Source organism: Fistularia commersonii, chromosome 19 (genome assembly GCF_037954325.1).
Source record: "Fistularia commersonii isolate RoL2024-O1a breed Wild chromosome 19, RoL_Fcom_v1.0, whole genome shotgun sequence".
NCBI classification, from domain to species: Eukaryota; Metazoa; Chordata; class Actinopteri; order Syngnathiformes; family Fistulariidae; genus Fistularia; species Fistularia commersonii.
The window spans coordinates 371,593-383,881 of record NC_141302.1 but is presented as its reverse complement, the minus strand read 5'-3'; the positions used below and the strand labels follow the sequence as shown (position 1 = coordinate 383,881).

At 56.5% G+C, this 12,289-nt stretch overlaps 1 protein-coding gene across 2 annotated transcripts; it reads right to left on the bottom strand.

Moving 5' to 3' along the window:
- Nucleotides 1–287: 287 nt before the first annotated feature.
- Nucleotides 288–11,132, bottom strand: LOC147223208 (uncharacterized). 2 transcript variants are annotated; one of them, XM_086165284.1, is made up of 14 exons: nt 11,008–11,132; nt 7,722–8,042; nt 7,502–7,651; nt 7,326–7,387; nt 6,712–6,814; nt 6,545–6,630; nt 6,368–6,468; nt 5,888–5,958; nt 5,000–5,107; nt 4,854–4,924; nt 4,680–4,797; nt 4,063–4,227; nt 3,367–3,507; nt 288–3,299 (listed from the first exon to the last, which is right to left on the bottom strand). In XM_086165284.1, exons 2-14 carry the CDS (start codon nt 7,938–7,940, stop codon nt 1,017–1,019), a joined length of 3,678 nt encoding a protein of 1,225 aa, XP_086021410.1. In that variant the 5' UTR covers nt 7,941–8,042; nt 11,008–11,132; the 3' UTR covers nt 288–1,016. The 2 variants fall into 2 exon arrangements, with proteins under 2 accessions (XP_086021410.1, XP_086021411.1); XM_086165285.1 differs by lacking the exons at nt 6,368–6,468; nt 6,545–6,630; nt 6,712–6,814; ... (2 more) ...; nt 7,722–8,042; nt 11,008–11,132 and adding an exon at nt 6,089–6,195.
- Between the last annotated feature and the right edge of the window lie 1,157 nt (nt 11,133–12,289).

Here is a 12,289-nt window from a genome sequence, read left to right as displayed (position 1 = left end):
TGAGTGTGTGTGTGTGTGTGTGAGTGTGTGAGTGTGTGAGTGTGTGTGTGTGTGTGAACTCCAGATGATCTGCTACCTCCTGCTGGATGCCTGCACACACTGCACCCGCCAAAGAGGACCGCTGAGTCAGCTGACCTCACCCATGATGTCATCAATGACCTCACTCATGATGTCATCAATGACCTCATCACCACGAGATCATGTGATGGAAGCTCCGATCACGTGATCGATGTTGCTCCTGATACAGGAAGTGACTGACACTCAAGCATCCACAGATCAGGCAGGGTTCCAGAGCTCCTCCTGGGGAGAACCAGCTTTATTGTCCACATCAGCAGAACATGAACGGACGCTAAACAGGAAGTGACATCACACGCCGCCGGGGAGTTCCGGACGTTCTTCTTCGGTCGGAGAAGATCAAAGGGACGATGGGTCGTCAATGAAGTCGATCGATCAAACGTCCTCCATGTCTACTGCTGGGAGAAAGCAGCGCAGCTCCGGCAAGCTAACGGGACGTAGCTTCGGTGGGCTAGCATGTTAGCGAGAGGAGAGCATGCTACTTTAGCTCTAGCAAAGCTAACGCTGCTCCACCTGGGCTCCATCCAGGCCAGGAGGTATCGCAGATATCTAACTGTGCTTCTCGGATCAGACGTATCCTCAGGACGTCCGGAGCTGGTTGGAGATGTCTGCTGGAGACGTGACGGTTAGCGCCTGCCTGACCTGACCTCTGACCTGAAGATCAGCCCTGAAGGTCTGCCGGACGTCGTCGTGCTCCTCATGATCTCTGAGATGTTTGGCTCCATCGCAGGGAAAGTCCAGCGAGTAGGAGATCTGCTCCCACGATCCAGGAGGGACCTGGAAGGATTCTTCTCGGAGGATCAGGTTTGACAGAAGTCTCTCGATGTTCCTCACCGGAGCCGGAACGACACTTGTGAAAAACCAATGGTCTGAAGGAAGGAGAACATCCTCAGGCGTCTGGAACCCTTCGGGCCAGGATGGAGGAGTCCCTGGACCTCCTGCTATCTCCAGCCAGGTCTGGAGGTCATCGCCGGCTCCCGGGAGCGATCCGACTTGTCGTTCCTCCCGTGGCCTCTGGGCGGCGCTGGAGCGCGATGGAGCTCCCTGAAGCTCTGCGAGGTCCTCAGCAGGGCGGGGGAGGAAGGATGGAGGTCAGAAGGTCTGGAGGAGGACGTTCTCGGAGGTGCCGCCTGAGGGGCAGGAGAAGGAGCCAAGGTGGACCTCCTGAAGGAGGAGGAGGCGGTGCTCCTGGCGAAGCCGGGACCGGACGAAGGGGCGGGGCCTTTGCGAGAAGGAGTGGGCGGAGCACTGGAGCTGATCCCGGCTCCTGATTGGCCGAGAGCCCGCAGGGTGGAGCGGCAGATCTTCTCCTCCGGTCTGGGCGGAGGCTTCTTGTCCAGGATCTGCTGGCCGGAGGAGGCCGGGGAACTCTGCTCCTGCAGCTTGTGGACGCTGGAGCGTCTGGACGAGGGCGCCGTGGACGGACGTCCTCCTCGCCGCGAGGAGGAGCTCCTGACGGAAGGACCTGGAAGGGGAGCAGGAGGTCTTTCCAGGCGTCTGGAGATGGGCACCACCCGCCTCACCGCCTGGTGTCTGCCTGCAAGGCTTTGGGTCGCCGCTCTGATCCTGACGGGTCGGCTTCCGGACGCAGAGAAGGTCTCAGGTGAGGGTTTGGACCGTGTGGTGGGGGAGCCGGTTCCCCTGGACGGAGAACCTCCAGCCTGGTCCTTGTTCCCACCTGCCGTTCCTGCAGGGTTCTCCTCGGGTTCCTCTACCGGACCCTCGCCTGAGGCCGATGGCGGCCAGCGGGTGGAGGACGCGGGCACCGGTTGGCTGAGGATGGGCTCAGGCACTGGGTTCTGGTTGGCCGGCCGGGGTTCCGGGAGCGTGCGATTGGCCGGGCCAGAGGGGGCGGGGTCATCTCCTTCCTGACGTTCCCTCTGATGAGGAACGTTCTCCGTTTGCGTGGAATGTGTGTGTGTGTGCGGGCCGGCAGGGTCACACACACCCGTCACACACCAAACTGCCGCCGCCTCCCTTCCCGCCGTCTCCTCCGCCGCCGCCGCCGCCAAGGGAACATCTAGTCCTGGACGGCTCTCCAGCTTCTCCATGTCTTCTGAAACCACAACCCGCTGGTCTCCGAGGAGATGCAGGTCCAAGGCCTTCGGTTCAGGAGCCAAGGAGCATTTCTGCAAGGCCAATGACACGACGCCGTCGTCCGAGGCTCCGCCCCCCTGGCCGCCATCGGAGTTGAACTCCGGTGGTGAGATCGTGGCGTCCACCGCTGGAGGTCCTCCTCCCAGACCAGGACACTGATGGCCTCCATCTTCATGGTCTTCATGGTGCTGAGGAACGGACTGACGCTCCACCTCAGAGGTCGCTTTGACAAGAACTGTGCTGGACCTCACTTCCTGTGTGCCGGGCCTCACTTCCTGTGTGCCGGACCTCACTTCCTGTGTGCCGGACCTCACTTCCTGTGTGCCGGATCCCACTTCCTGTGTGCTGGAGGACCTCACTTCCTGTGTGCCGGACCTCACTTCCTGTGTGCTGGGGGACCTCACTTCCTGTGTGCTGGGGGACCTCACTTCCTGTGTGCCAGGCCTCACTTCCTGTGTGCTGGATCCCACTTCCTGTGTGCTGGAGGACCTCACTTCCTGTGTGCCGGACCTCACTTCCTGTGTGCTGGGGGACCTCACTTCCTGTGTGCTGGTGGACCTCACTTCCTGTGTGCCGGGCCTCACTTCCTGTGTGCAGGACCCCACTTCTTGTGTGCCGAGCCTCACTTCCTGTGTGCGGGACCTCACTTCCTGTGTGCAGGACCTCACTTCCTGTGTGCCGAGCCTCACTTCCTGTATGCTGGACCTCACTTCCTTTGTGCAGGACCTCACTTCCTGTGTGCAGGGACGCACTTCCTGTGTGCAGGACCTCACTTCCTGTGTGCAGGGACGCACTTCCTGCCTTCCGCAGAGGTTGCCTTCTCCCCCCCGAGGGTTCTGGTCCCCAGGGTCGGAGGTCCGGGGGGACCGAGGGTCGGACCCAGGACCCGGTTCCGAGGCCCCGCCCCCCGCCATCCCCAGGAGCAAGCTCAGCTGGCGTTCGGCGGCGAGGGACGGCGAGGTGGACGGGGAGTTCCTGGAGCGCCTGAAGGGGCTGCGTGGGCGGAGCAAAGGCGAGCGAGGCTTGGAGGTCAGGAGCTCCATCAGCAGCCCGGCATCGTCGTGACGACGGGCGGCGGCGGCCATGTCCGTCTCGCTGCTGCAGCGCAGGCCGAAGGCTCCGCCCACCTGCGGGGAACGTAAGCGGGGTCAGCCGGGTTCGGGCGTGTCGGCCGAAGCCCAGGCGGCGCCGTACCTCCTCGCCGCCGGACCACGAGTGTCTTTTCTGCTCCTCCAGCTCCTGCAGCCGCCGCCGCTGAGACGCCTCCTTGGCCTCCTTGGCCTCCTTGGCCTCCTTGGCCTCCTTGGCCTCCTTGGCCTCCCGCTCCACGTTCTCCTGCAGGGCGACAGGCAGGAAGCTACGTTCCTCTGATGGAATCCAAGATCTCGGAGCAAAAACTACCCGGGGCTGGTCTTCACAAGGTTGGTCAACAAGCAAAGCTCCTCAGATCCTCAACTCGGAACATCTGTGCAACCTCGGAACATCATCTGACTCATCTTAGAACAACTTAGAACAATCCTCCTGACCTGAGGAGATCCATCTAACCTGGGAGAGATGTTGCGTAGATGTTGTGAATATTTTGGTCGGGTCATGGAGGGTACACGGACGGTAACCTCTGGATGTTAGATGTTGTTTGGACATCGTTGAGATGTTGTGAGGACAGTGTGTAGAATTTGTTTAGATGTTGTGCTGGTTCTTGGATGGTGAGCTCTAGATGTTGGATGTTCTTGTAGCTGTTGTGTGGACCTTGTTTAGGTGTGTGTAGCCGTTGTGTGGTTGTTTCATGGACGTGCTAGATGTTATATTCCAGGAACTCATGGACCCCAGACAAGCTCTCAGCCACCCAGCTGTCTTCACGACCTTGGTCCGACCGATGGTGAGTGCGAGCACCTTGACGGCGGCATTGAAGCGGCAGCAGAAGGAGTGGAAGATGGAGAAGCACTCGTCCAGCCTGAAGGAGGCGCTGTCCTCACACAGGAAGTCCATCAGCTGCTTCCCCTCCTGCTGCAGCTGCTGGCGGGCGCCGCGCAGCCCAGATATGGCTGCCGCCGCCGCCTGCGCCACATGGTACGGGTTAGTGACGGCCAATAATACTTCTGCTATGATACTCGTAGAAAAGTACTTCTAGGAATATTCAGATCTAACAGTACTGCTAGTAGTATGGTGTGTCCTAAGTGGACTGTAAGTTTGTCCCTGGGTGGCTAAAGTATGCTCCAGGTGTGTCCTAGCTGTGTCAGGAGTACGTCATAAGTGTGGTCCATGTGTGTCTCAGATGTGTCCCAGGAGGGTCAAAATATGTTCCAGGTGTAGCCTAGGTTTGTGCCCAGTGTGTCGAAAGTATGTCCCTGGCTTGCTTCAGGTGTTTTCATGGTGTGTCCTAGATGTAGGCGTGTTCCAAGGGAGTCACTAATGTCTCCCAGCTGTGTCCTGGGACCATCATAGGTACGTCTCTGATGAGTCCCAGTTGTGTCTCAACTGTGTCCAGGTGTGGTCCAGGCGCCCCTCACCTGCAGGAAGTCCTCCAACTGTGAAAGCAGCTCCACGTCTCCCTGGACTTTCTCCTCCACCGACTGCATGCGGGACGTCAGGAACTGGAGCTCGGAGTCCAGTGTTTCCATGGAAACCCTGGAAGAAGTGTAGTGTTACCGTTGCTCTGCTGGGTGTGCCGGGGGGGGTCTCACCTGGACGCCGCCTGGATGTGAGTCAGCTTGAGAGGGAAATCCAGCAAGCCAGGGTCGGTCCTCTGCGCCTCCTAGTGGACGGACAGGTCAGTCAGGTGCGGGGGGGGGGGGCTTCAGAGGATGGGACTTCGGGGGTATCAGCTGACCTGAGCAACGAAGTGCAGCAGGTTCATCCCGGGCCGGTTGGCCTTGGTGTTGGTGAGGGACAGCAGGGACGACAGCTGGAAGCCTGCAGCGTTCCCTGAAGAGCCTCCCTGGAACACAACCACAACACACCTCTGAGGTACCTCCTGAAGCCCCTCCTGAGGTACCTCCTGAAGCCCCTCCTGAGGTACCTCTTGAAGCACCTCCTGAGGTACTCCTGAAGCCCCTCCTGAGGTACCTCTTGAAGCCCCTCCTGAGGTGCCTCCTGAAGCACCACCAGAGGTACCTCCTGAAGCCCCTCCCAAGGTACCTCCTGAAGCACTTCCAGAGGTACCTTTTGAAGCACCTCCTGAGGTACCTCCTGAAGCACCTCCAGAGGTACCTCCTGAAGCACCTACTGAGGTACCTCCTGAGGTACTCCTGAAGCCCCTCCTGAGGTACCTCTTGAAGCACCTCCTGAGGTACTCCTGAAGCCCCTCCTGAGATACCTCCTGAAGCCCCTCCCAAGGTACCTCCTGAAGCACTTCCAGAGGTACCTTTTGAAGCACCTCCTGAGGTACCTTCTGAACCACCTCCTGCGGTACCTCCTGAAGCACCTACTGAGGTACCTCCAGAGGTACCTCTTGAAGCACCTCCTGGGGTACCTTCAGATGTACTTTATTAATCCCCACTTATTAGTGTAATGACCTCCTGACGGACCGTCTCCACGCATCTCCTGCTTTCACCTCTGCTGGGATCTATTTCCCATCCTGATGAAGACGGAGATGAACCAGCCTTTGAGGACTTCAGCAGAGTGCTGGAGAAGGTTCTTCATGTTGCCACCCAGCACCCTCAGCAGATGTTGTAACAAAGGGTGTAACCACGTGGTGATACCATGTGAGGGGACTCACGGCATTGAGGATGTTCCCCGCCTGAAGAACCAGGTGAAGAACCGAGTGAAGCTCCTGGCAAGTCATCACCTCTGAAAGGACATGTCATATTTCAAAATAACTTGTCGCAGAAAGACAAAGAGCCATCCAATCACCAGATCCTCCAGATGACTGGATGAACAGCTGCTTCCCGTCGCCGACCAGCCGAATCACGGGCGCCACCTTAGACGGACGCAGCTTCTTCCTTCGAAAGGCCGGATGGAAACCCGTCCCGCGGCTTCAGATCAAAATCCTGACACCTTCTAATCCGAAGGCGACCTCAGACAGGAAGTGTGAGGTTCGGGTTCACACGTGGCTAAAAATAGCGCGGGTGTCGGCGCCGTGGAGACGGAGGCGTCGGAGGCGTCTTCGTATCTCAGCCACCGCTCAGGCGGCCATCTTGCAAACATCTACAGAAACACGGATATGTGTGTGTGTAAATGGCGTGGGGGGCGGAGTCACCCTTGGTGGCGGCGCGGAGCAGCCGGACGTCGGCCCTCATGGCGTCACAGGAAGCAGGAAGCTCCTCCTTCAGCAGCAGGGCGTCCACTCGCACGGAGAAGCTGGGGAACGCTGTGTGTTACACACACTCATACACCTGTGATTGACAGCTGACGCAGGGGTCAAAGGTCGCCTCACCCAGGCACCTGGATCAGCAGGAGCATGAAGGAGTCGGCCAGCGGGAGTTTGGAGACGTCACCTTGGAACATCTGCAGCTTCTTCACCTGGGAGGAGACGCCGTGGCATCACAACCCTGTGTGTGTGTGTGTGTGTGTGTGTGTGTGTGTGTGTGTGCGTGTGCGCACCTCCTCCTCGTCTGGCAGCATCTTCATCAGCTCCCTCAGAGGTTCTGCCCCAAAGGCCTGACTGTTTCCATGACGAAGGTCATCAATGATCAGCTGATTGGGCCTGTGGATCGGAACCCAATCGGCAATCAATATTTTGATATTGATATATATGTATGTATCAGTATCTCTCAGGTTTCATCAATGACTTTCAGCCAAACTGATCAAGCCTGATCAATAGATCCATCACAATCAACTGGCTGACTAATTGATTGATAGTGGAACGTGTGTGTGTGTGTGTGTGTGTGTGTGTGTGTGTGTGTGTGTGTGTGTGTGTGTTCTGCCCTGCTGCAGCAACCAGCAGTAATACGAGCCGCCTTCACCTCCAATGTTTGCTAAGCAGAGCTTGAGCACACACACACACACACACACACACACACACACATGCACCCACACGCACACTGACACACACACACACAGGACTTTAAGAGGTGAGGTGACTTTGTGGTGAGTGGTAATCAGAACCTGATCGGCACTGAATCAATAATCGTCAATAATTGTCGGGAGTGTCTCCTGGTCAAAGATCAAAGGCTCCGAGGCCTTTGATGTCAGATGAAAGTTGTTTGATGACCCACCTTTTGAAGTGTTTGAGGAAAATCCCCACGGTCATGCTTCTCTTGGCGTCCAGGACGGCGAGCTGGGACGGGACACACACACACACACACACACACACCAGGGGGTCAACCTGCATGGTAACTTCTCATCTAACACACACACACACACACACACACACACACACACACACACTGACCCGTCCTGTTGCATCTTGGCTCCGCCCCCTGGCTCCGCCCCCCCCGGCCCCCGCTGGGCTCCTGGAGCAGAAGAGCTCCTGGACGGTGTGGACGTCCATGAGATGTTGTCGGGCCGGGCTCTGCGTCCACAGGTTGTCCCGCCCCCTCACCTGCGCCACAAGGACCGCGTGACATCACTTCCTGTCACACACTGACCTTCTGCCGGTGAGGAACATCTACCTGCTCCTCAGGGATGGTCTTCCAGAAGAAACCGCGGACCCTGGTCTTCTTCAGATCCGAGGGTTCTCCGGGGCCGGGCCGCGGGGGTGGCGGGGGCGGGAGGGGGGGAGGGGGCGGGGGCGGCGGGGGGGAGGTCGTCATGGCGACGGGGGCTTCGTCGCCGCGGAGGGAGAGGCTCCGGCTCTCATTGGCCGGGGAGACGCCGCCCGTCACGTGCATGGCCGCGGCGGCCGGTCACCACGGCGACGGGCCGCCATGAAGGGGGGGGGGGCTTCCAGCGAGGCGACGGGTCATCATGAAGGGGTCAAAGGTCACGGCGATCTGAGGAGACAAAACATGTTTCCGGCATTTTACAGCAGAACCTCAGGAGAACGTCCAGAGAACGTCAAGAGAACTTCAGGAGACCATCAGGAGAACATCAGGAGAACATCAGGAGAACATCAGGAGAACATCAGGGGAATGATCAGAGGATGAGGAGACTCGGTGCAAGAAGGTCTGGAGAACATCTAGACATGCTGGCAGAACCTTCTCTGACGTTCTTCCACAGACCAGACAGAAGCATGAAGATGCTGCTGCTCAGATGGAAACCACTTTCAAAACAAACCTCAGAAGAACCTTCCAGAAGCTTTAAACGACCAGTGTGTGTGTGTGTGTGTGTGTGTGTGTGTGTTTCAGATGCCATGGCTGGCATTGCCATGCGTTGCCGTGGTAACCAGTCCACTTGCAGTACCAGAGCAACTTCTGAACAATGAAGGTTTGTTTACTTGGCAGAGGAAGCTCTTGGGGTCACTGTGTGTGTGTGTGTGTGTGTGTGTGTGTGTGTGTGTGTGTGTGTGTGTCCAGATGAAATCATGTGACCGCATCGTAAAAATAGCCGTGGCCCTGTTAAGCGGAGGGTTCTGATTGGTTAACGAGGGCAGGCAGGCGGTGGCGGGGGGCTAAGCTCCGCCCCCTGCTTCATTAGACACCTCTCCTCCTTCATCCCTCCATCATCCACATTCCTCCATCTGAGCTGGATCACACACCGGCTGCAGGAGGTTCTCCACCTCCGCTTCTTCAGGCTGATCTCCTTAGAAGGTCCTCAGACCGCTAATCAATGAGTCGATCAATATCAGCTGTCTGAAGACAGGAAGCTGTGGGAGAAGCGGGTAACTTTGACCTTTGACCTCACATGGATCTCAATGTCTTTGCGTGCGACTGGCAGGTGTGTGTGTGTGTGTGTGTGTGTGTGTGTGTGTGTGTGTTCTGTTCAGATTCAGTCTGGAAAAACACAGACGGACAAAAGTCACAATGTGCTGACAAATATTTACACTATAAATTCATCACACACACCCTGAGGATACACACACACACACACACACACATCACTCATCCACACCCTGCAAGCTGTGCAGGACCCACACACACACCTTCCACCCTGCACCTGTTTGTCACACACACACACACACACACACACACACACACACACACACACACACACACACACACACACACACATGTCCTCCATTCCTGTGAAGCTTCTGTACTGTGTCCTGAGATGGGTTGGAGGTCTTCAGGAGGTCCTGACAGGAGGACCTGACAGGAGGTCCATGGAGGTGGAGGGTGAGATGGAGGAGGTGGACTCGCCCAAAGGAGAAGATCACATTAGCATTAGCATTAGCATTGTTGACATTATTAGAATTATTCTCATTATTTTATTTTCTGGTCAGGTTTTTATTTGCTGTTGTCCAGGAGGAGGAGAAGGAGGAGAAGGAGGAGAAGGAGAAGGAGAAGGAGACCTCCACGGGTCCCTGGAGGTCTCCTCACTGGAGGAGTTTGTGGCGCAGGAGAAGAAGTGATGATTCGCAGGGAAAGAATGGCATCTCGCAGCAGATCCTGGAGGAAAGTTTCCATCCCGGCGTCTGAGGTTGGTTTCCAGACCGCAGCTCTCCTCCTCCTCCTCCTCCTCCTCCTCCTCTTCCTCCTCCTCCTCTTCTTCCTCTTCTTCTTCTTCTTCCTCCTCTCCTCCTCCACACCTCCATGTCCTGCAGAGGTTCAGACTGCAGGTCCTGCTGAAGGTGCAGGAGATCTTAGCGATGGGAAACTTTTTTCGGAGAACGTCCTCCACCATCTGCTCTTATCTTGAGGTCTTCAGAGGGACTTCCTGTCCTCCTCCAGCTGATTGGCTCCCGCTGAGCGCATCAAACCGACGGCGGCGGCCGATTGGACCGACCGTCTCCACACGCCGCCGCAAACGTCCCGTTGCCATGGAAATGTCAAGGGGGGCGCGGACCAACGTTGAGGCGCTAACGTTAAGGTTCAACGGTGCGGCTGAGCATCGGGCTGTCGCCATGGCAACAGAGACCCCCAGCCCCATCTGAAATGTCATGGTGGGGGGGGGTCACATGACCACATCTGAGGAGTACTGGTAGGAGTACTAGCAGGAGTACTGAGTACTGGTAGGAGTACTAGCAGGAGTACTGAGTACTAGTAGGAGTACTGGTAGGAGCACTGGTAGGAGTACGAACAGGAGTACTAACAGGAGTACTGAGTGTACTGGTAGGCGCACTGGTAGAGTACTGGTAGGAGTACTAACAGGAGTACTGAGTACTGAGTACTGGTAGGAGTACCTGTCGTATCCGCTGCAGGATGAGATGCAGTGGCAGTATAAGTTGTGGTTGTAGTATTTGCAGTACAAGCAGTAGTACTCCTCACAACGAGTACACCACCCTCAGACCTTCTGAGGACAGAGAACAAGGTTCCCCACATGGAAACATCTGGAGGTCCATCAGAGCCCAGGCATACATACTGCTCCAAGAGTACTTCTGCTGCTCCAAGAGTACTTCTGCTGCTCCACGAGTACTTCTACTGCTCCACGAGTACTTCTGCTGCTCCACGAGTACTTTCACTGCCCCACAAGTACTTCTACCGTCCAATGAGTACCTCTGCTGCCCCACGAGTATTTCTTCTGCTGTTCCAGAAGTTCTTCTCGTGTCCTGGAGGACCAGCAGCCCCCCACCACCCCCACCAAGGTTTCTTCATCCACCAAGTCCATGGACCTTCTCGAGGTCCAGGCCGTGTTTTGACGTCAGGGGTCAAACTCTGCGGAGGTCCTTCGGAGGAGCCGCTCCGAGAAAAGGCAGAAATGTGAAGGGAGTCCGGCGCGGCGGCGCCTCGGAGCGGCGGGCGCGCCGTTCCCGCGGCGGCGCCGGTGACCGGACCGGAGGGGACGCACGCGAACACCGACACGCGCACGCGCGACAAACGTGGAAAAAGTACCGGAGGAGGAACCCCGCCAGAAACTCACCGGTCCGGTGCTCTCCGGGGCGGCGGGACGTCCGTGCGCCGAACTCCGTTTAAAAAACCATGGATTTAACAGCGAACCGACGGCCGGGCTCGAGGAGGCGGCCGGCGGGGACGCGCACTCTCCCTGTGTGCGCGCGGAGGACAGGGGTTGAGCTGCGCATGCGCGGCTGCTCAGGTGGACGGAAACCTTATCAAGTGTGTGTGTGTGTGTGTGTGTGTGTGTGTGTGTGTGTGTGTGTGTAAGTGAGAACGTGTGTTTAGGTGAGACTGTGTGTCAATTTCAATGAGTGTGTCTTAATGCATGTATGTTAGTATGCGTGCGTTAGTCTGTGTGTGTGTGTGTGTGTGTGTGTGTGTGTGAGAGAGTGAGTGAGAACGTGTGTTTAGGTGAGATTGTGAGTGTGTGTGAGAGATAAGGCTGTGCACGTGCCCCTCCCTCCAGCAAACGCCCGCCGTGCACACACTCGTCCTGAGGACCTGCAGGCCTCCATCTGATCAGCTGATCTTCTCCTTCTTCTTCTTCTTCTTCTTCTTCTTCTTCTTCTTCTTCTTCTTCTTCTTCTTCTCCTCCCAGGAAGGTTGTGGGACGTTGTGTTGATCCACCTCCTCCAGAGGGTTCTTGTCTCAAAGGTGCTTCAAGGTGCAGTGCATGTGTGAGACCAGGTTCTGGGTTCCTCCAGCAGTGAGGAGCTCTGAAGGTTCTGATGGACCGGACTGATGTTTCCATGGAAACGTGATTGACTTTCATCTTGTTTTAAAATCTAAATGTGGATACGCTTAGAAACTGACTTGATGGATGGTTTGGATGGTTTGGAGTCCACCTGGACCTGTGAGCTTGTCCTCTGAACCTCCGGTGGTCCTGCAAGGACCTCCTCCCCACCTCAGCCGCTGGAGGCGATCAATACGATTGGTGATCAGATGATCGCGGAATTTCCAGCATCCTCAGAAATAATCAATTACAGGAAGCAGGAGAGAAGGTTTGGATCCTGAAGATCCAGCCTCAGGTTTTGGAGGCAGCTGGTTGGACAGGAGGAGAAGAAGAAGAAGAAGAAGAAGAAGAAGGAAGATAGAAGTCAGAGGTCCTCCAACCTGGACCAGATGTCCAGGGGTCCTCCAGGATTCATTCATTCATTCATTCATTCATTCAATTGGTCATTTTTCCATTGTTCACTCATTCTTTCACACATTCATTCATTCATTCATCCATCAATGTAGTCATTCACTCATTCATTCCCTCACTGATTTATTAAATTCTTCACTCATTCTTCACTTCTTTCATTCAT

Coding starts and splice junctions, on each gene's coding strand:
- LOC147223208 (XM_086165284.1), bottom strand. CDS start 7,940: ATGCACGTGACGGGCGGCGTCTCCCCGGCCAATGAGAGCCGGAGCCTC. Junction 5,108..5,887: donor CGGGGAACATCCTCAATGCC/GTGAGTCCCCTC, acceptor GTTGTGTTCCAG/GGAGGCTCTTCAGGGAACGC. Junction 4,798..4,853: donor CACATCCAGGCGGCGTCCAG/GTGAGACCCCCC, acceptor CACTTCTTCCAG/GGTTTCCATGGAAACACTGG.